The 22,421-nt window shown below is 41.4% G+C and overlaps 4 protein-coding genes across 16 annotated transcripts in view; 1 reads left to right on the top strand and 3 right to left on the bottom strand.

Moving 5' to 3' along the window:
- The window catches only part of LOC115157429 (serine-rich coiled-coil domain-containing protein 2), a 112,132-nt gene extending 106,216 nt beyond the window's left edge, over window positions 1-5,916 (bottom strand). For all 8 annotated transcript variants that reach the window (XM_029705674.1, XM_029705690.1, XM_029705707.1 and 5 more), the window contains exon 1: window positions 5,264-5,916. The gene's annotated coding sequence lies outside the window, so the exon portion shown is untranslated. The remainder of the gene's footprint in view (window positions 1-5,263) is intronic.
- Window positions 5,917-6,339: 423 nt separating this feature from the next.
- On the bottom strand, window positions 6,340-10,731 carry si:ch211-207i20.2 (C2H2-type zinc finger protein). Its single transcript, XM_029705748.1, has 5 exons — window positions 10,352-10,731; window positions 9,938-10,115; window positions 9,761-9,819; window positions 8,975-9,077; window positions 6,340-8,842 (listed from the first exon to the last, which is right to left on the bottom strand). Exons 1-5 carry the CDS (start codon window positions 10,541-10,543, stop codon window positions 7,794-7,796), a joined length of 1,581 nt encoding a protein of 526 aa, XP_029561608.1. The 5' UTR covers window positions 10,544-10,731; the 3' UTR covers window positions 6,340-7,793.
- A 43-nt stretch (window positions 10,732-10,774) lies between these two features.
- On the top strand, window positions 10,775-13,390 carry dnajc9 (DnaJ (Hsp40) homolog, subfamily C, member 9). 4 transcript variants are annotated; one of them, XM_029705802.1, is made up of 6 exons: window positions 10,775-11,143; window positions 11,524-11,715; window positions 11,852-11,992; window positions 12,207-12,461; window positions 12,599-12,682; window positions 12,802-13,390. In XM_029705802.1, the coding sequence occupies exons 2-6, from the start codon at window positions 11,542-11,544 to the stop codon at window positions 12,910-12,912; spliced, it is 765 nt and encodes a 254-aa protein (XP_029561662.1). In that variant the 5' UTR covers window positions 10,775-11,143; window positions 11,524-11,541; the 3' UTR covers window positions 12,913-13,390. The 4 variants fall into 4 exon arrangements, with proteins under 4 accessions (XP_029561662.1, XP_029561678.1, XP_029561670.1 ...); XM_029705818.1 differs by having other exon boundaries at window positions 10,780-11,005; XM_029705810.1 differs by having other exon boundaries at window positions 10,780-11,038.
- Window positions 13,391-13,496: 106 nt separating this feature from the next.
- nudt13 (nudix (nucleoside diphosphate linked moiety X)-type motif 13) lies at window positions 13,497-18,775 on the bottom strand. Of its 3 annotated transcripts, none has more exons than XM_029705771.1 (9): window positions 18,638-18,774; window positions 18,012-18,109; window positions 17,757-17,899; window positions 15,886-15,993; window positions 15,608-15,714; window positions 15,367-15,492; window positions 15,100-15,211; window positions 14,734-14,888; window positions 13,497-14,197 (listed from the first exon to the last, which is right to left on the bottom strand). In XM_029705771.1, the coding sequence occupies exons 2-9, from the start codon at window positions 18,089-18,091 to the stop codon at window positions 14,006-14,008; spliced, it is 1,023 nt and encodes a 340-aa protein (XP_029561631.1). In that variant the 5' UTR covers window positions 18,092-18,109; window positions 18,638-18,774; the 3' UTR covers window positions 13,497-14,005. The 3 variants fall into 3 exon arrangements, with proteins under 3 accessions (XP_029561631.1, XP_029561621.1, XP_029561642.1); XM_029705761.1 differs by having other exon boundaries at window positions 18,665-18,773; XM_029705782.1 differs by having other exon boundaries at window positions 14,833-14,888; window positions 18,012-18,775.
- Window positions 18,776-22,421: the final 3,646 nt, after the last annotated feature.

Here is a 22,421-nt window from a genome sequence, read left to right as displayed (position 1 = left end):
GACTAACATTTAGAGAATTGAAAGGGATTTATATTGGGTTACTGTATCCAGTGCAGACAGGTGTCAGTAATGCAGGTGAAAGGAGAAGGGGATATGCTACATCAGAGGCAGAAAATCTTGAAGGTTAAGCCAGGGTCATGTAATGAATACTCAGGGAGAAGAGTGTGAGAGTGCGGCAAGTGTTTATTTCACCTTCGCAGAAGACAGGAATCGTGGTCACAGGCAGGCAATAGTCATACACAGGTAGACAAACAGGCAGGTGAATCAAAACTAGGACTGAAGGCTATAACTGGTTCTCACAAACGAGCTTGGAAAAAGCTTAGTAGAGTCAAAATGAACAATATCTCACAAAGGCACAAACAGAATGAACTGAACTAAATAAGGAGCTGATGAGACCAGGTGAGTAACTAACGCAGGTGAAATCAATTAACAAAAATGAAAGACAGGGCTACGTTCAAAAACACAATGAAACAGAACACAAGGTTGACTAAGAAAATAAATACAGAACCTTACAGATCATAGAGAATTCCCATGGATGATCACTATTAGCATCACACTACACTCACCCCAGCGCCTACTCAAACTTAGTTTACACAATCTGTATCGCCGTACTCTTTCATAGCGCCATACTAATGGAAAGACGCTACCCACAAAACCATTGCCCTTCCTCAATAGCAGCACAGCTGCCCGTGCCCTAAACAAACACATGACAATGCGCTCATCAGTGCTCACACAATACAAGGTTCCAGAGCACCAGCTGGGAAACCAAACAGAAGACAACTAAAGACAGAGTTTCAGAGAGCTCAGGTGCAGGTTCATGAACCCTCAAATAGGCTTGGGCGGTATATACCGTATACCGGGATATTTGGAAATAACCACAGGATGGTTTTTCAATACCATTGAGACTATTTCCTTGTAAGTTTTTCAATAAATTGTAATATCTGTAGCTAATTTTTAAGGACATACCTGCAGTGGACTTGTACCATACGTTAGGAGATAAAGCAGATCCTGTTCTTCATTTCATCTGTCACATTATTTTACATTATGAAGCTTACTGTAGTTCCCCAGAACAGGTGAACGAGTTTTCTTTTGCTTCAATAGAGTGATCAGGGACGTGCAACTATAGTTTTCCTTCACAGAAAATACATTAGTGCAATGAATTCAGCAGAAAACAGCTTAATTTTCATCAGATGACAACAGAAGTACAACGGTGTATGGCTGACAGCCACAAGAGTAAATGAGCTTAAAATAAGTGTTTTTTTGCTAAAACATATGTTTATCAGATAAATAATGTAGCTAGCTACATTTCCTAATGTTTAGCTTAAAGTTAATCTTTCATTTTACCGGAGAAAAAAAGGCAGGCTACACCAAGAAAAATGCCAGAGAAAAGTAGCTACACATCAGAGAGCTGTTTGGAGAAGTGCAACTGAAGCACAAAATGAGTCTGATGCCGAGCAGAAATTACAATAAGAAGCATATTAGATCTGCATTTACAAAACGCAGCAAGATATTTCTTATACACATTTCATAATTTTTTCTTGCGTGAAAAACAGATATGTGCGTTAATACGACCCTTAAGGGTCATATAGTGTTCGTTTTCTGACGTGTTTGAGAAGTCAAAGCACTTTGGATGAGTTATCTGTACAGCTGCCACTGCTTGATTTCCTTGCGTTTTTTTCTCCTCTCGGTTCTAGGCCTGTCTGCTCCTCCCAACCTCTTCTCCGAGCAGAGCAGGCAGGCCCATTGCCCTAGCGACTCCAGACTCCACACAGACACAGCATGTACACATGCTGCTCCAGAGCCTGTACTGTTCTTCCATCAGACAAGCTTGTGTCAAAACTTTGTTCATTTGCAGAACGTCTCTTTGCCTGTAAATGGCCAAACTCAGCAAAAATCACATTCAGTAGCTCCTACCTATATATACACATAGTGAACACAAATATAAAACGCAGCATGTAAAGTGTTGGTCATGAGCTGAAATAAAATATCCCAGAATTGTTCCATACGCACAAAAAGCATATTTCTCTCAAATTGTGCACAAATTTGTTAACATCCCTGTTAGTGAACATTTCTCCTTTGCCAAGATAATCCATCCACCTGACAGGTGTGGCATATCAGAAGCTTATTAAACAGCATGATCATTACACAGGTGCACCTTGTGCTGGGGGGACAATAAAAGGCCACTCTAAAATATGCAGTTTTGTCACAACACAATGCCACAGATGTCTCAAGTTGAGGGAGCGTGCAATTGGCATGCTGACTGCAAGAATGTCCATCAGAGCTGTTAGAGAATTTAATGTTAATTTCTCTACCATAAGCCACCTCCAACATCGTATTAGAAAATTTGGCAGTACGTCCAACCAGGTTCACAACCTCAGACCACTATAACCACGCAAGCCCAGGACCTCCACGTTATTCTTCTTCACCTGCGGGATCGTCTGAAACCAGCCACCTGGACAGCTTATGAAACTGAGGGGTATTTCTGTCAGTAATAAAGCCCTTTTGTGGAGAAAAACTCATTCTGGTTGGCTGGGCCTGGCTCCCCAGTGGGTGGGCGTGGCTCCCAAATGAATGGGCCTATGCCCTCCCAGGTCCACCAATGGTTGCACCCCTGCCCAGTCATGTGAAATTCATAGATTAGGGCTTAATTAATTGATTTCAATTGACTGATTTCCTTATATGAACTGTAACTCAGTAAAACCGTTGACATTTTTACATGTTGCGTTTATATTTGAGATGGATTGCCTGTCTTTGCAATTAGTTATTTGCTAGCAGCCTCCATGGGAATTCACTATTACTTGTGCTAATTTTGTTAGCATTCTGGTAATAAACACCCAATGGGCTTTTTTTGCGTCTTTTTGAAGCCCCCTTGTGTACTAAGCCTGTAAAACCGTAAATCCCAATATGAGAGAAGGACGGTATGACGATACCGCCAAACCCTACCCTCAAAACAGAAACACAGTCTAAAAGCTGACTTCATCTCTGACTCTACCAGATAATGAGGGAACAAGGCATCTCGCGTGTGTGTTACTATGTTATCATTCCTATGTCATCATATGGTGACTCAACCTGTGAAATTCACACCTCAGATAACAAACATGCAGGTCCAACAAAGTTCAAAAGAATGAATGGACCCTGGCCTGTGAGTGTTTTGTAAAGCATGCCAACGGGCTACATCTTCTTCCCATGCTCCCACTGATAAGAACACGGGCCTAAATGTCTTCCTTTTGCTTCAGAGCCTGAGACAGACGGTGTTTACAAGAACAGCAAACACAAACCATTTCTTATCAGCCTGGCAACTTTGAATCACTGGCCAAACTGCTGAGGGGGCATTTATTTTGAGATTTATTTTCTCCATTTCCTCTGATGAAGGGCTCACAGCTGGATAGGTAATATGCCAGACTGTTTCTCAGGACAGATAGACTGTCCTACCTAACTCCAGCAGGCCACACAGGGTTGGCAGCGGACAGAGACTGCCACACCCCAGCAGGTACAGAGGCACGGTCCATTAATTATCTATGGATAGAAGATAGGCTGGGCTGGCACACAGGGAAGAGCTTGGAGGAGAGGTGGAGCGGATGAGAGACAGAATGGGGCGTGTCCAGGCTAGTGGGCCAGGAGGGAAGATAGGCAACCTTGGTGTTCTTATTCCCCTGCGCCAAGGCCTCACGTTGCCATTCTTTAACCAAACTGCACATCCACTGTATCAGGCCCATGTCCACTCTCTCAACTCTGGTGGGACATCATAAAGTAGGATGAGCAGGAACACTGGTTCATTATTCATCTTGTTAACGATCACAGTGGGAATTTAATCCCTTCCTCAGAGTGATTAAAGACACCCCAGAGAGAGCTCAGAGATCAGGGTCTTATGCAGGAGGGTGAAACGTTATAGAATGTTCACATAAAAATAGCCCTTATGTTGAACAGACTTTCTTCTTTGTCATGGAGAGTAAGCAGGCACTCATGTGAGCTCTAGCTCTAATACATTAGCCTACATATTTCTGTCTGCACCATTCTAAACCCTTCTGAACACAACCCCAATATCGAAACATTCAAGATACAGCTCAACCTTAGAGGAAAGGAAACGTGTGGCTATATTATTTAACAGCTAGGACAGCATTTTATTTGTGCAAATTTTTCTTACTTTTTAACTCTGCATTGTTGGGTAAGGGTTTGTAAGAAAGCATTTCATGGTAAAGTCTACACCTGTTGTATTCGGCACATGCAACAAATACTTGTTTTATTGTATAGCTGACTGTAAAGAGCGAATGAAAATCATAAACAAGCAAATGACAAGCATGTGTGTCAGAAACACTGACATAACATGGTAGTTACGTTGTAATAACATGGTAGTTACGTTGTAAAAACACAACATTGAGCAAAAACCCGAGTCACAAAATGTTCAGCATACCCAACATTGACAATATCCACTAACAACTTAGGATACAGTAACCAAACTAGGACAGGCTTGACTGATAATTGTTCTCTGCAGGTCCTCTGCGTCAGTGCATGCAGAAATCCCTGGCCTGTACTCTGTGGCTCACTGACCTCCATAACCTCATGCAAGGCCTTCTGCCTCTGTAATGGTTACTTTTATTACGAGCTAGAGAAAGAGTGTAGGTTACCACTGGGAATCAGGGTTCCCTGTGTTTTTTCTTTACTATTATGGAGCCAAATCCATACCTTAAATCCAACATAAGCTGCCTAGACCCTGACACATGGAAGGTTATTTTAAAAGAGGACAATGGCTTTTGTTCATCTCATTCACTGTTGTGCAGTGTGGCTGTCCTCCAATGACCACCACACGAACAACTGAATTCATCACAGTTGCCAACTTGCTAGAGACTCTGTGGGGGGATTTTATAATGACAAGGCCAAAACAATGACACTTCAATAAGTCAGTGTTTTTACAAGTTGCAGTTGGACTCACTTTCAATTGAAGTATGCATGGAATGTTGTTTCAGAGAGTAATTTGTAGCAGTAAAACAAGGGATTATTTACCTCTGGGCCAATTTGACTGGAGCCTCCAAGCAGCAAGGCCAGTAAGGGGCCAACACTGGTCTGTGTCTGATGCTCATTTAGAAGTTGAAATGTTATAACATGCTTAACAGTATCTCTGACACATAGTAGTGCAGGTTGGGCATACCAATATACTGTCGCTGTCTCTTAGCTGCTGCAACAGGCCTGAGAAGGGATTGTTAATTTAATGACAAGACAGTAGTACTTCCACTGACACACATAGGCGACTCAAACTCGGACTTACCTATTGAAACAGATGATGATGCATTAACATGCACGACCGCAAATTCCTGAATTGAGGAGTGAATAGGCTGGTTGATTGAATAACAAGTGCAGGTCCAATTGCTAACGTTGGCTAGTAAGCTAGCTAGCAAATTCAAGCCAGCAGTAGCCTGGCTAGCTAGTTACCTCAATAAAAATGTTCAGTTAAATGGCCTTACAAACACTGCTTGATATGAAAGCACCATATCTATGACTGAGCAAGTCAAATCCAAAACATTATGGCTAGTTGTCAAGTAACATTAACACCTTTCCCTGAAGCAGATAGTTTTTTTCTTCAGCCAGGCGTATGGCTATGTATGGTCCACCAAAGCACCAAGATTTTGTCCTCGCCTCTCTCCTAGTGTTCATTTGTTCATTAAAATGTATTGTCAAATATTCATTGTCCGAAAAAACGCTTGTTTCGCTTGTTCAGTAGCTAGCTAGTGTTGCTAAACTCGCCGCTGTCAAGTGCTCTGCTCACTGAACTCGACTCTCGCTGAATCATCCACAACCACATGCGCACTGCCACTGGTCTCCTTAAACCTGTCCCTAGACAAAAACAGTTAGCACTGATACATTGTGGGAGGCAACAAGTCTGACTAGGAAGATCTTTAACTAAACCAAGATAGACCACAGCCTGTCGTGTCAAATGGGAACAAATTAGTCATAGTGGGCAGAACAAACAGGAAGGTGGGCAGAGCCAAGCACGAGCTAGCAAGATCCTATTGGCGCGTTCTAGCAAATAATTTGCATATTTCCGTTAGGAACACCTACTCTGTGAATCGAATGTGGGCAATAACTAAATTCGCCTTTTCACTCCTAAACAACGAAATGTTTTACACCTTTCGCAAAGGGTAATGTCTACAAAACTTAGTTCACTCTGTTCATAACATATTTTAGTTTTGCAAACAGAAAACTGTATTGACATCAAGTGTTTATTCGATGAGAAAATGTGCAGAAAATCCATCTCGTTCTAATTTCTCCCATTGGGCTGGTAGTGAGTGAATTCGCCAAGCGGATGCTTCACATTTATACATCCGGTGAAATGCAATATAATAATTTTTTGGAAGCAATAAAGGATTTATTATTCGAACGTGTCAAATATCCAGCTTTGCAACAGCCCAGACTAATGTCTAGGTTAACAGTGTTTTCACATACTTAAATAATTTTTAAAAATAGGGGGAAAAAAACAATGAAAACCAACCAAAATCCATCTTAATCACCAAAATGAGCCTCAAAGAATTCTGCAACTGCAAATGTCAACTTTTCAACTGTGTTTACCATTCTTTCATCAAACGTCATTAGCTGTGACTTGGACAGCAATAACACAACATAGTATGGTTTCCATTTGAATGTGAATCCATAACTGAAACACAGTTCACTCAGGTGAAATGCCAAACATTGCAGCATTGCATGTCTTTATTGATTACATTCCTGTAATTTAATGTGATATTTTTTTAACCAATTTGTTCCCTCCCACTACTACATGTGTTGATTTGTCTCATTTACATCATAAAGTATAGAAAATAACAAAGGCTATAAAATAGTCTGTAGAAAACAAACCTTAAAAGGCCCAATGCAGACTTTTTTTATATCAATATCAAATAATTTCTGGGCAACAATTAAGTACCTTACTATAATAGATTTTCATTAAAATTGACAAATTGCTTTTAGGAAAAAAAAGTTTCTCAAGCAATAATTTTGCTAAGAGTTGTCTGAGTGAGGAGAAAACTGAAAACTAGCTGTTATTGGCAGAGAGGTTTGGAACACTTTGTTATTGGTCTATTAACCAATTTACCTCATGTTGATGTCACCATGGAAAGCACGAAACTCCCACCCATGCAAAATTGCTGATTAGATGGTCATGTTTAAATTGTATTTTCAACCAGCAACTATCAGGAAATAACACTGATTTTTATTTCATCAGCTATTGTACAATATGATATAAACACAGGAACATTTTATTTTGCCTGCACTGGGTCTTTAAGAAACAAGTACATGTGGTAAACAAATAAAATCTGACTGATGTTGTGAAAGTACAGGCTAGTCAGCCAAGCGGTTCTGTTATAATACATAACCTACAGCTTTTTCATAGCCCAACCTCCAGATTCAGTTTTACAGGCTTTTTCCAAATAATATCAATACATCTCTGGCTGCAAAATGTTAGCTATATGCTTATTTAAGCTAAATCACCTATCTTATAAAAGTTGCATGATTATATACAGTATACACTAACATTACGTTATTTAACATAGGCATATTTGGTTTCTGCGTTTTACTAGTTTACTTTTCATAATTGCTTAAATGGGAACAAAAACACCTAGCTCCTGACAGCAAATCCTATTTCATAAAAAAAAATAATAATAATAATAATACATTTTTGCTCAGGCTAAAATCAAGTTGAAGTGGGTTCCCCTAGCGATTAACGTGCCAGGCTTCAAGGCTCTCTTTAACAGCAACGCAAACGACAACAAAAGCCTCTCAAAGATTGAAACCATTTGCCCATCACTATGTTAGGTTGAGGCATAAACACATTTGTGCATCTTAAGATTCCGTTTGTCTGAATACCTCTTCCCACATTTATCACAAATGTACTGTTTCCCTCCTGCGTGGACATGCCTCTTGTGTGTTCGGAGATGACTGCCCTGACTGAAGGTCTTCCCACAGATTTCACAGCTGTACGGCTTCTCTCCTGTATGGATTCTCTGGTGCAACTTCAGACTGTTGGCATTGTTGAATCTTTTCTCGCAGAAGCTACACTGGAAAGGTCGCTCGTTAGAGTGGGTGCGTCCGTGAGACATGAGACTACTCTGCTGACTGAAGGTCTTGCCGCATTCTGTGCAGATATATGGCCTCTCTCCAGTGTGGATGCGCTTGTGTATTTTAAGATTCACCGATTGACGGAATGTCTTGCCACACAAGTCACAGCTAAATGGTCTGACGCCTGTATGAATCCGCTGGTGGTTCTTCAGATTGACAGCGTGACGGAAACTTTTCTCACACTGAATACACTTGAAGGGCTTTTGTCCAGTGTGAATAAGTTGATGGGTCTTCAGTGTTACAGCGCGTGTGAAGCCTTTCCCGCACAGTAAACAGGTGAAGATTTTCTCTCCCGTGTGAATTTGCTGGTGTCTAGACAGATTTTGAGCCAGGTTGAAGCTCTTGCCACACACAGTGCAGCTGTAAGGCTTTTCGCCCGTGTGGATTATCGAATGGGTCTTGAGGTGCGCCTGCTTGCCGAAGCATTTCCCACACACGCCACATATGAAGGGCTTCTCACCAGTGTGGGTGCGGATGTGATCATTACAACTCTGTTTGTGGGCAAAGGCTTTGTTGCAGAACATGCACACAAATGGTTTCTCGCCAGTGTGAAGTCGCTGGTGGGATTTGAGGTTACTCTGTGTGGAGAAACTTTTCCCACACTCGGTGCAAATGAAGAGCTTCTTTTGGGCAAACAAAGTCTCCAATAGGATGTCTGTGGGGTTCACCAGGGGGTCATCGCTAATCATACCATACTGGTGCTCTGAAGAAGAGTTTCCTGCAAAAGCATCATCGGCAGCTCCTGTAAGACATGCATAAAACATGTCCGTAAACAAAATAGCCATGAAAAAATATAATCTCAGGTGGCAGTTAATACTATGATATGGGCTGATCTTATGTACCGTCAAGACACAAGTACTTGCTTTATGCTTACTCTCTGCAATGGCTCCCAGGTCTATTTGCCCATGCTCGTCTTTGACAGAAACAGCCAAGACAAGGGGAGATTCTGGTGTGTCCACTTCCTCCACATCTGCAGACTACCAGCACAAACAGATTGAATAGGTGTGAAAATTAGGAGCATAATTGGATCATATTTTAGAAATGGCACAGACTACAAACATTTAACGGTTTGTCTATTGAAACCAGCCAAAGTGTTTGCAGAAACGATTACATTGTGATAATGGCACCGGAGGGGATGGCTGCCGTTTTATGGGCCCTTACCCAATTACCTCAACTAACCGGTACCCCCGCGCATTGACTCTGTACCGGTACCCCCTGTATATAGTCTCGCTATTGTTATTTTACTGCTGCTCTTTAATCATTTGTTACTTTTATTTATTATTTTTGGGGGGGATTTTTCTTCAAACTGCATTGTTGGTTAAGGGCTTGTAAGTAAGCATTTCACTGTAAGGTCTACACCTGTGGCTCAGTTGGTAGAGCATGGAGCCACAGTTGGTAGAGCATGGTGTTTGCAACGCCAGCATGGTGTGTGTGCAACGCCAGGGTTGTGGGTTCGATTCCCACGGGGGGCCAGTACAAAACAAAAAATGCATGAAATGAAATGTATGAAAATGTATGCATTCACTACTGTAAGTCGCTCTGGATAAGAGCGTCTGCTAAATGACTAAAATGTAAAAATGTAAAATGTATTTCAGTGCATGTGATAAGTCAAATTTGATAACAATTCCATGACTTTTGAAGCAATCTGCAAAGAGCTTACCTCCATTGAAACAGTTTGCTCCGCAGTTTTACCAGTTCCGCCATAAGAATGTTCCTCCGCTGCACCAATGAAAGAGAAGTGAGGCATAAATAGGTAATTCTTCTTCAGGTGAAGCAAGTAATTTTAAGTTATTCTTGTAGTGCAACAGATAAAGAAATAAAAACATCTATTACTTACCCATTCCTCCAACTGACAGAATATTCAAGATGCTCGCTTGTGGTTTGGCTTTTTTCCCTCTATGGCCTTTGAAGGACTTGGATTCAAAGTCCATCAAAAACTTTGTATCATCCACAATTTTCATTATTTTACCCAATGCCTCATTGCCAAGTACCTCCATGATTGTGGCAAAGTCTGTCTGTAAATGAAAGAGATAAGCAATGTATTATTTCAAAACATACCATGAATAGATTGAGGGTGGCTATTGTATTCATGCATGCCACTTTCCATGGTATCTGCCACCTGTAACTGTTAATAAACATGATGTTCTATTGGACAACTGATCTGTGTTAAGGGAAAAGCTAACGTTAACTAGCTTGCTTCAGTATCCTAGCCAGCTGCTAGGCCTTTCCTCTCTCACTCATGGTGACTTACCATCTTATTCTGACTCTCCGTCTGCAGTTTTGCCGATAATTCTTCATCCTCGCTATGCCCCTGGGTCAGTTCCAGGCTGAACACGAAAACAGAACTGTCCTCTACAAGTTTACCCAGTTCGGCCACCGCCGCGTGAACAAGGGTCTCCATGACAGAGGCCAACTGTGTCTGCAACGCGATGAAATTTGACATTCTGTTTGTTGGTGTTTATCACGACCGTAGCTAATTGACCACTCTTTCAGATTAGCATTTATGAAATATTAAGATAATACCACATACAGGTGACGCTAGTACATCAATACATTTGATTAATTAGGAGTACAGACTTTTTTTGTGAATGTGCTCACACGGAAGTATTTTGTGAACTCCAAACTTCTAGTTCCGGTTTAGAAGTGAGTTGAGTTTATTAAAGAGATAGCTACTATATTTTCATAGCTACCAAGTTGTACATTACCTTATACAAACACACCGTTTTTTTTTTTAAATACTTGACGTTCCAGAAAACCCCATACGTTTATTTACTTTGGCATTTAAACATTGGGCATCTGGTAATGAAGTGCATTGAGAATCTTTGAAGAGGCTGTTTCGAAAACCTGTGGGGCGCTCATATGAATTACACGATGACGCAAATACCGCGCCAAATTTTGTAGAGAGGTGCTTGCTTGTTGACAATTGGGAGCTAGAAAGGTACCGAGCTAGCTATCCAAAAGACACGGACACAATCACAATAATAACCTGTCATTCACTTCAGTCAAAGGACGCGTGAGTTGGGAGACATTGTTATTTTTGTTGGTATGTCTAGTCGGAATAGCTAGTTCCACAATTTATGTAGGTAGAGGCCGGGGCCAGTTCCAGTGTCAGTCAGATATTTACGTTAGCTAGCATCAGCTGCTCGCTAAGTAGCGCAATCTAGCTAGCTAGTTAACGTTGAGCGGCAAGCTAAATTATTGAAATTGACAGTCACGTTATTGACGACTTTGTGCCTTTGGTTATTGTTTTGGGGAAGTGACTTGGAGATAGACGCTACTGACTGGGCAGAAAGAGAGCCAGAAGAGTAACGTTAAGGGGGATAGCGTAACGTTAGTTGGCTAGTTACATTAGCTATATCACTGCCAGTTAATTCCACACACATTGTTTACATTTTATGTTGCATTTTTCTTTATTTGTTCTAGTTGCTAGGGGAAGCAGACATGGGTTTACTGGATCAGTGTGAGGAGCTGTTCAAGACGTCAAACCTTTATGATGTAATCGGTGTCACAAATGATGCATCGGAGGCAGAGGTTCGACGGGGTTATTATAAAGTCTCACTACAAGTCCACCCTGACAGATCACCAGGTGACGGGCAAGCCACTGCCAAGTTCCAGGTAGGCAAGACAACACTTGCATTCGAAAATAATGTGTGAATGTTTATTTACCTTTAAAACCTTGGTTGATATATCGGGAGGAGCAGGTGTCAGATGATCAGTTTCTGTCCTGTTTGGTATCTTGATGTGTTACTAGACTCTAGGGAAGGTGTATGCAGTCTTGAGTGACAAAGACCAAAGGGCCATTTACGACGAGCAGGGCATAGTAGACGAGGAGTCCGACTCACTTGACCAAGATCGTAACTGGGAAGAATATTGGAGAACAATGTTTCCTAAGGTAGGACTTCAAGTTATGCATTTTTTTCCCCCAGTGCAAGTTACAAATTGATACATTCAGTGCCTAATGAAAGTCTTCACATCCACCTTGCACAGTTTTTACATTCTGCAGCCTTAAATTAAAATCTCAGCTACAATGAATTAACACTGTACATTCAGAAAGTCCCAGGCCTGGACATGATCAGTTATGTCAAGACTGTGCATTCTCTTTGCAGATCACACTTCAAGATATCCTGAACTTTGAGAAGTCCTACAAGGACTCTGAGGAAGAAAAGCATGATCTGATGCGGGTCTATGAGGAGCACAAGGGCGACATGGACATGATCATGGAGAACGTGCTGTGTGCCACCCAGGAGGACGAGCCACGGATCAGAGCCGTCCTCCAGTGCGCCATCGACTCCAAGGAGCTGCTGGCTCACAAGGCTTTCACCAACGAGAGTGCTAAGAAGAAAAGCAGCCGCAAACGCAAGGTGTGTGAACTAATCCACCACTATATATATATATATATATATCCCTCAGTGCATTTTGAGACATGGCTAGTTGATACAGGTGAACATCAGTATGGTCCCCATTGCAGCTGTCAATGTTTGTGTCATTGTGTTTCCAGGCCGATAAAGAGCGTAAAGAGGCAGAGGAGATGCAGAAAGAGATGGGCCTGAACAGCGAGGACAGCCTGGTGGCCATGATCAAGGTGAGACAGTTAGTTGACCAACATGGTACAACGTAACTGTAAAACCATTACTGACCTTGTTTCGAAGCTGCCATTGGTTATGTGTCTCTTATCCCCCTCCTCCTTTTCTTTTATTTCAGAAAAATCAGAAGTCAAAAGAGGCAGGCTTTAACAATTTTATGGATAACCTGGAGGCAAAGTACTGCAAGAAAAGACCAAGCTCCTCCTCAGGAAGGAAGGGAAAGAAGTGACTTTTTTTCTAACTCACCTCTGCACTGTTGCTAACAGTCATCTGTTTTCATTATATGTTATGATTAAAAGTTGATCCTGCGCAAAGACAGTTCTTGAGATCACTCTGTCATAGTGAAAGATGATTTTCGTTTCATAAGTCACTTAGGACCTAAACATGGTCCGATGATTTGAGTGGCAGGGGATGTGCCTATATATATATATGGGGGGGGTGTCACTATGAAAGAAGTCATATGTATATTTTCAAGATAATTTTTTTTTTTTTTTAATAATAATATTTACTTGGTAACGGAAAGTCTTATCATACTAGCTTCTGTAACCAGTGGCCAAATGGTCATGTAGCAACAACACATTATCAAGACATTGTGATGTAATGTTGCAGATTGGTTTTATGTATAGCCCTTAAGGATTATTTTATTTTCCACATTGCACTTAAATGTATTTGGTTTTTAGTCAAAAAATAAAAGCGTCCAAAACGTTCATAGTCTCTCTTGGTGGCAACAGCAGGCTTAAAATATGTATGTTTAGGCTTTATGGTTTTATTCAGTTAGTTTCTGTACATACACCAATCAGGCTTAAAAAAACATCAGTTTAGACTTTATGGTTTTATTCATTTAGTTATCTGTACATACACCAAGTATGATATTATTACAGTACTGATACACTTATTGCAACAATTCACTTTGTAAATCATTTTGAGAATCATTGCAATACTGTGGAGGTAGTTACAGTATTTAAACAAAATCATCAGTTTAAACTACATAAAGGCCTAGTGATCACACAATTAAATGTATGCAAAAATGTCCTTTACATATTTTATATATATATAATAAGAATAAAAAATGTTAGCTATAAGCCAAGCCCTTTGATGGTATTACAATATCTATTGAAACACAATGTCCTGGTCAAACACTTTTTTTCCCTCAAGTGAGATGTATTTCCTGTCAGTTCCGCCCATGTCTACTCTGGACCTGTATGTTTCATTCCCGTCTGTGTGTGTTACCAAGCACTTAACAGTACAGTGTTCCTGCCTGGTCTTCTAAAATCATCTGTTGTATTTGCAGCTTTGATGCTGTCTGTTGTCCACCCATCTGGCTATGATTTGAGGTGTTGTAGATTGGCCCATTCCTGGATCAACCGGTTAGCTATGGCATAGCTTGGTGGGACCCAGAACACAGTAGGCTCTCCTTTGTTGTTCCGTGGTGGTGCCTTGATCGTCAGCGCCTCTTGGACTTCCTCTAGGCTGAACCACCGTGCATCCTCTAACTCCACCTTATCCACACTGACCTGTTAGGCAAAGCAGTTCAGATCAGCAACATACAATTAATTCAGTTTTCAACATATTTTATTTATTTAAATATACACTGTATTGACATGGAAAACATGTAACATAAAAATAATATTTTATTTATATTGCGCTTTTTATTACAAGTATAATCTAAAAGTCTCCTTAAAAACAAAATGAACAAAAAACAATTGAACAAAACAAATGTAGTGATCTGGCAGTTCTTGGACACTAAATGTACAACCATGGATAAGCAGGGTTGGATTACCGACCTGATTTTATGTTTGAGTAACTGAAATAGCATATGAACCCTGCATTAACCATGACAAAATGTGTAGAATTGCAGAAAATTTGCTTTGGAACTGCAAAATATTCTCTGCCACCCAGAAATAGGCCAAAAAAATGTTGGACCTAGGCCCCAGATTTGGTTAGTCCAGCCCTGTGGATAAGGCTTCGTCTAGATGTCTTGATCACACTCAAGCCAAATGAATGTATGAACACAGAGAAAGTTAGAATAGTGAGGCAGCCATTGACTGACGTGTGTCTCGTTTGGGTTGACGGTGGCGTGACAGGCCACCATGAAGGAGCTCTGTGGGAAGGGCCAGTGCTGAGAGCCTGAGTACTGGATAGACTCTACCTCCAGCCCCACCTCCTCAGCTATCTCCCTGCGGAGTGCCTCCTCCATGGTCTCACCTGTTGACACATTCAGGAATCTATACCAGTGCTTATGCTGACAGTAATATATTAGTCTTAACAAGTACAGTTATGGATAAGTGAGTTACATCTCTCAGGCTGTTTACACCTGGGTAGCATATTAGGACTGGATGTAGCCTATGTAATAGACATGTTATAAATAGTCAATACACATGCCTCATTGGTTTGAAATGTGCGGCATGAGACTCACCAATGTCACAGAAGCCTGCCAGCGCACTGTACATCCCCCGTGGGAAGGTGGACTGCCTCCCCAGCAAACACCGTTTCCCATCAGACACCAGTACGATCACCACCGGAGACATCTGTAGAAAAACAAATGACACAACAGAACTACTTTTCACTCAGCTTGGGGAAATGTACTAACTACTCTATTTCATGATGAAAATCCAATGTGATATGAGAGCTGTTAAATAGCTGATTGACCTTTTATATTTGCTAGATAAGCCCCGTTTCTTACCTTAGGGTAATAAGTGATCCCACTGCTGTGACACACACGCTGACTGCCAGACTGGTTCCTTTGGGTGGGCTGCCCAGTGGAGCTGCAGAAGCCATTGGTCTGGTGCCAGCGAAGGAGAGCCTGCCCCTGACGATCAAAACACACACCCAGGTATTATAGCAAACACAGAGAGACACACGGTATAACACAATACTAGAAAAACAGTGCAACACTAGATTGGAGACTTGACTCCAATACCCACTCTGGCTACAAGCGGTGCCTCAGACCCTCTCAGTAGGAAGAAGGCTTTCCTCAGGTCTACGAAGGTTCCTCTACACAGCTCCTCCACAGCAGCCTGCTCTATCGCCCCTACAGCATGGAGAGACAGTCGGTCAACCTGTCATCTGACCCAAGAGACACAGAGGATAATGGACTGTAGGTGGAGAACGAGATGGATTATTATTCCAGATGGAAATTTGATGTACCAACTAACTGTATGTTCCATGAAGTAATGTATTACATGTCTGGATGTTCTCGTACCAACATCAAAGGAGAACTGTGCTTCGTTCTGTTCAGTGCAGTTGATGAGAATGGATTCCTTCACCATCTCCTTGTCCTCTCCAAGCTTTTCCAGAATCTCTTCTACATCTGAGAGGAACAAATGTATTTCCATGATGTGCATACTACATGTTTGTGTTGGTATACAGTGAGGGAAAAAAGTATTTGATCCCCTGCTAATTTTGTACGTTTGCCCACTGACAAAGAAATTATCAGTCTATAATTGTAGGTTTATTTGAACAGAGAGAGACAGAATAACAACAAAAAAATCCAGAAAAACGCATGTCAAAAATGTTATAAATTGATTTGCATTTTAATGAGGGAAATAAGTATTTGACCCCCTCTCAATCAGAGAGATTTCTGGCTCCCAGGTGTCTTTTATACAGGTAACGAGCTGAGATTAGGAGCACACTTAAAGACACCTGTCCACAGAAGCAATCAGATTCCAAACTCTAAACCATGGCCAAGACCAAAGAGCTCTCCAAGGATGTCAGGGACAAGATTGAGACCTACACAAGGCTGGAATGGGCTACAAGACCATCGCCAAGCAGCTTGGTGAGAAGGTGACAACAGTTGGTGCGATTATTCGCAAATGGAAGAAACACAAAAGAACTGTCAATCTCCCTCAGTCTGGGGCTCCATGCAAGATCTCACCTTGTGGAGTTGCAAAGATCATGAGAACGGTGTGGAATCAGCCCAGAACTACACGGGAGGATCTTGTCAATGATCTCAAGGCAGCTGGGACCATAGTCACCAAGAAAACAATTGGTAACACACTATGCCGTGAAGGACTGAAATCCTGCAGTGCCCGCAATGTCCCTGCTCAAGAAAGCACATATACATGCCCGTTTGAAGTTTGCCAATGAACATCTGAATGATTCAGAGGACAACTGGTGAAGGTGTTGTGGTCAGATGAGACCAAAATGGAGCTCTTTGGCATCAACTCAACTCGCCGTGTTTGGAGGAGGAGAAATGCTGCCTATGACCCCAAGAACACCATCCCCACTGTCAAACATGGAGGTGGAAACATGCTTTGGGGGTGTTTTTCTGCTAAGGGGACAGGACAACTTCACCGCATCAAAAGGACGATGGACGGGGCCATGTACCGTCAAATCTTGGGTGAGAACCTCCTTCCCTCAGCCAGGGCATTGCAAATGGGTCGTGGATGGGTATTCCAGCATGACAATGACAAAAAAAAAAGCGGCCAAGGCAACAAAGGAGTGGCTCAAGAAGAAGCACATTAAGGTCCTGGAGTGGCCTAGCCAGTCTCTAGACCTTAATCCCATAGAAAATCTGTGGAGGGAGCTGAAGGTTCGAGTTGCCAAACGTCAGCTTCGAAACCTTAATGACTTGGAGAAGATCTGCAAAGAGGAGTGGGACAAAATCCCTTCTGAGATGTGTGCAAACCTGGTGGCCAACTACAAGAAACGTCTGACCTCTGTGATTGCCACCAAGTACTATGTCATGTTTTGCAGAGGGGTCAAATACTTATTTCCCTCATTAAAATGCAAATCAATTTATAACATTTTTGACGTGTGTTTTTCACTATTTTTTTTGTTATTCTGTCTCTCACTGTTCAAATAAACCTACCATTCAAATTATAGACTGATCATTTCTTTGTAAGTGGGCAAATGTAAAAAATCAGCAGGGGATCAAATACTTTTTTCCCTCACTGTATACAGGTAAATATCTGTTGAAAGTTGTTCCTGTCAAGAAATGCCCATTTCTATTATGTCATTACAATAATGTCACTCTCAATTTAGGGATTGTGAAGTGAGAGGGGGCTGTCCTTGTTATATACGGTTAGTCTCAATCCTAGCTTCAATGGCACTAATCATATGGCCATACAATACCTTTGGTCTGGAGAGCTGGGAGCTGGTATATTCCACTGTCAGTCCGCCGCAGTAGAGGAGCCAGTTTGTGATAGAGGAAAATATTCCCAGACTGCAATGCTGCTCGACACGCCTCATCCTCCTCCTTTATCTTATTCAAGTACCTAAATCAGACATGCCATAACTTTAGCATGAATGTAATCCCATTCAACTGTTATCTAACTTGCAGTATGTTTATTAAATGGGTGGGTATATCTGACAGTTAACTGAACTGACCTCATCCTGGACACATAGCTGGCGGAGGACCGTGAGACCATCCACTTGGGTCTGAAGAGAATCCTCAGTGGCTGGAGCATGTTTAGGGTCCCACAGATCTAGACACAATGAAAACAATTGGTCCCAGGTGAGTTGTATTGTGTATTACATCTGAAATAATGAATGCAATACAAATAAATATTATATGTAAACAAATAAAAAAGAATCAAGGTGAAACACAAAGTAGATGATAGTGGAAACTGTCTTTGTAGCACTGTTCTGGCTTGACCAGAGGGCTGAGCTCTGGTTCCAATGGAGCATAGCCTGCCAAAGAAGCCATATCGTGGTGAGTTCTAGTAAGAAACATTTCGTTTTAAACATAATCAAATAAATGCAGTGAAACCACATCTCAGTCAATTTATGTACAAGTATGTTATTGCAGTCATGTTATTTGCATTTGAGTGTTGTCCTTCGCGTATATGTTCATGACCAATCGCATGTAGAGGACAGTGCACTCTGACAGTAGCCTACACGTTGTACCGACTCTTTAGGACTTCAAAATGGAGGTTGTTTCGTAATATCTACTATGTGCGGCACAAGTTCTTGCCACACCATTACTAGGCTAAACTAAACTGAAAACGTGATACCGTAAGCCAAAATAAATCTAAATCCACCTTGCTTGCAGTCCAAATCCTCAAACGAAAAAAATAGAAAGGGAAAACAACTTGCGTCAAAGCACAGAGACCAAACGTGTCAACAGACAGAGCGCGCAGCGACCTCTGCCACTGACAGAGGGTATGTCTTCTCTGTAATAGTGGAGTCAAATATAATTCTCCCTCATTCATCTGTAGTTGACTTGTTTTTTATTGGAAAATGGCAATGGATAACATTATTTTGTTTTGTAATAATTAACTGTCAATTGATTGCATTTTATTGATGGAAAAACAAGATCCAATAACTAATCACTTTACTTTTCTTCCTTTCAATTGACATTCCAGTCTCTATTCACATTTTTCAATATGCTGTTTTAGCTGGAGTTAGGCCTGGACTACAGTAGTATTCCTCACCTGCTACATTACTACATGTATCCTTACCATTGACTGTATGATCCTTCACAATTATATGGGTTTTCACCTGAGATAAGAATAATAATTTTTAAAAAAATTAAATAATAATATATAGACTACTAGTCAAACGTTTTGACACACCTACTCATTCAAGGATTTTTCTTTATTTTTAATATTTTCAACATTGTATAATAATAGTGAAGGCATCAAAACTATGAAATAACACATAGGGAATCATGTACTAACTAACAAAGTGTTAAACAAATCAAAAAATATTTTATATTCCTTAAAGCAGCCACCCTTTGCCTTGATGACAGCTTTGCACTCTTGGCATTCTCTCAACCAGCTTCACCTGGAATATTTTTCCAACAGTCTTGAAGGAGTTCCCACATATGCTGACCCCTTGTTGGCTGCTTTTCCTTCACTCTGCGGTCCAACTCATCCCAAACCATCTCAATTGGGTTGAGGTCGGGTGATTGTGGAGGCCAGGTCATCTGATGCAGCACTCCATCAATCTCCTTCTTGGTCAAATAGCCCTTACACAGCCTGGAGGTGTTGGGTCATTGTCCTGTTTAAAAACAAATGATAGTCCCACTAAGCGTAAACCAGATGGGATGGCGTATCGCTGCAGAATGCTGTGGTAGCCATGCTGGTTAAGTGTGCCTTGAATTCTAAGTAAATCACAAACAGTGTCACCAGCACAGTACCCCGACACCATCACACCTCCTCATCCATGCTTCACAGTGGGAACCACATATGCAGAGACCATCTGTTCACCTACTCTGCGTCTCACAAAGACATGGCGGTTGGAACCAAAAATCTCAATAAACCAAAGGACAGAGTTCCAATGGTCAAATGTCCATTGCTCATGTTCCTTGGCCCAAGCAAGTCTCTTCTTATTATTAGTGTCCTTTAGTAGTGGTTTCTTTGAAGCAATTCGACCATAAAGGCCTGATTCACGCAGTCTCTTCTGAACAGTTGATGTTGAGATGTGTTACTTGAACTCTGTGAAGCATTTATTTGGGCTGCAATTTCTGAGGCTGGTAACTCTAACGAACTTATCCTCTGCAGCAGAGGTATCTCTGGGTCTTCCTTTCCTGTGGCGGTCCTCGTCAGAGCCAGTTTCATCATAGCGCTTGATGGTTTTTGCGACTGCACTTTAAGAAACCTTCAAAGGTCTTGAACTGTTTCGTATTGACTGACCTTCATGTCTTAAAGTAATGATGGACTGTTGTTTTTCTTTGCTTATTTGAGCTGTTCTTGCCATAACATGGACTTGGTCTTTTACCAAATAGGGCTATCTTCTGTATACCTTGTCACAACACAACTGATTGGCTCAAATGCATTAAGAAGAAAAGAAATTCCACAAATTAACTTTTAACAAGGCACACCTATTAATTGAAATGCATTCCAGGTGACTACCTCATGAAGCTGGTTGACAGAATGCCAAGAGTGTGCAAAGCTGTCATCAAGGCAAAGGGTGGCTACTTTGAAGAATCTCAAATATAAAATATATCTTGATTTGTTTAACACTTTTTTGGTTACTACATGATTCCATATGTGTTATTTCATAGTTTTGATGTCTTCACTATTATTCTACAATGTAGAAAATAGTAAAAATAAAGAAAAATACTGGAATGAGTAAGTGAGTCCAAACTTTTGACTGGTACTGTATATACACTGTATATATACACTGAACAAAAATATAAACGCAACATGCAACAATATTAAAGAGTTTATTGAGTTACAGTAAATTAAAGGAAATCAGTCAATTGAAATAAATTCATTAGGCCCTAATCTATGGATTTTACATGACTGGAAATACAGATATGCATCTGTTGGTCACAGATACCTTAAAAAATAAGTATCTCTGATGGGCATGGAGACCAGTCAGTGTCAGTCAGTGTCTTGTGTGACCACATTTGCCACATGCAGCATGACATTTCTTCACATAGAGTTGATCAGGCTGTTGATTGTAGTCCCACTCTTCTTCAATGGCTGTGCGAAGTTGCTGGATATTGGCAGGAACTGTAACACGCTGTCATACACATCGATCCAGAGCATTCCAAACTTTCTCAATGGATGACATGTCTGGTGAGTATGCAGGCCATGGAAGAACTGGGACATTTTCAGCTTCCAGGAATTGTGTACAGATCCTTGCAACATGGGGCTGTGCATCATCATGCTGAAACATTTACATTTACATTTAAGTCATTTAGCAGACGCTCTTATCCAGAGCGACTTACAAATTGGTGCATTCACCTTATGATATCCAGTGGAACAACCACTTTACAATAGTACATCTAAATCTTTTAAGGGGGGGGGGGGTATGACATGAAACATGAGGTGATGGCGGCGGATGAATGGTATGACAATGACCCTCAGGATCTCGTCACAGTATCTCTGTGCATTCAAATTGCCATTGATAAAATGCAATTGTGTTAGTTGTCCGTAGCTTATGCCTGCCCATACCATAACCCAGCAGGTAGCCTAGTGGTTAGAGCATTGGGCCAGTAACCCGAAAGGTTGCTGGATCGAAATACCCAAGCTGACAAGGTAAAAATCTGTCTTTCTGCCCCTGAACAAGGCAGTTAACCCATTGTTCCCCGGTAGGCTGTCATTTTTAAATAAGAATTTGTTCGTAACTGACTTGCTTAGTTAAATAAAGGTTAAATAAATAAAACACTCTGTTCACAACATTGACATCAGAAAACCGCTCGCCCACATGATGCCATACACTCTGTCTGCCATCTGCCGGTACAGTTGAAACCGGGATTCATCTGTGAAGAGCACACTTGTCCAGCATGCCAGTGGCCATTGAAGGTGAGCATTTTTCCACTGAGGTCGGTTAAGATGCCGAACTGCAGTCAGGTCAAGACCCTGGGGAGGACGATGAGCAAGCAGATGAGCTTACCTGAGAGTTTCTGACAGTTTGTGCAGAAATTCTTCAATTGTGCAAACCAACAGTTTCATCAGCTTTCTGGGTGGCAGGTATCAGACAATACCTCAGGTGAGGAAGCCGGATGTGGAAGTCCTGGGCTGGCATGGTACCACGTGGTCTGCGGTTGTGAGGCTGGTTGAACGTACTGCCAAATTCTCTAATACGATGTTGGAGGCTGCTTATGGTAGAGAAATGAACATTAAATTCTCTGGTAACTGCTCTGGTGGACATACCTGCTGTCAGCATACCAAATGCATGCTCCTTCAAAACTTGAGACAGCTGTGGCGTTGTGTTGTGTGACAAAACTGCACATTTTAGAGTGGCTTTTTATTGTCCCCAGCACAAAGTGCTTAGTCAGCTTCTTGATAATTCATTCACCTGACAGGTGTGGCGTATCTCGGCAAGAGAAATGTTCACTAACAG

This window comes from Salmo trutta, chromosome 2, assembly GCF_901001165.1.
Source record: "Salmo trutta chromosome 2, fSalTru1.1, whole genome shotgun sequence".
NCBI lineage: Eukaryota > Metazoa > Chordata > Actinopteri > Salmoniformes > Salmonidae > Salmo > Salmo trutta.
This window is presented reverse-complemented; position numbering and strand designations above follow the sequence as displayed.

Excerpts from the sequence above, each read along its gene's own strand:
- nudt13 (XM_029705771.1), bottom strand. The coding sequence starts at position 18,091 with ATGCTCCAGCCACTGAGGATTCTCTTCAGACCCAAGTGGATGGTCTCA. Across the intron at positions 15,715-15,885 it reads ACAGTTCTCCTTTGATGTTG|GGGCGATAGAGCAGGCTGCT; the intron begins GTACGAGAACAT and ends TCCATGCTGTAG. Across the intron at positions 15,493-15,607 it reads AGGCACCGCTTGTAGCCAGA|GGGCAGGCTCTCCTTCGCTG; the intron begins GTGGGTATTGGA and ends TTTGATCGTCAG.
- dnajc9 (XM_029705802.1), top strand. The coding sequence starts at position 11,542 with ATGGGTTTACTGGATCAGTGTGAGGAGCTGTTCAAGACGTCAAACCTT. Across the intron at positions 12,462-12,598 it reads AAAGCAGCCGCAAACGCAAG|GCCGATAAAGAGCGTAAAGA; the intron begins GTGTGTGAACTA and ends TTGTGTTTCCAG. Across the intron at positions 12,683-12,801 it reads GCCTGGTGGCCATGATCAAG|AAAAATCAGAAGTCAAAAGA; the intron begins GTGAGACAGTTA and ends CTTTTATTTCAG.
- si:ch211-207i20.2 (XM_029705748.1), bottom strand. The coding sequence starts at position 10,543 with ATGTCAAATTTCATCGCGTTGCAGACACAGTTGGCCTCTGTCATGGAG. Across the intron at positions 9,078-9,760 it reads AGCAAACTGTTTCAATGGAG|TCTGCAGATGTGGAGGAAGT; the intron begins GTAAGCTCTTTG and ends TTGTGCTGGTAG. Across the intron at positions 8,843-8,974 it reads CCTGGGAGCCATTGCAGAGA|GAGCTGCCGATGATGCTTTT; the intron begins GTAAGCATAAAG and ends CATGTCTTACAG.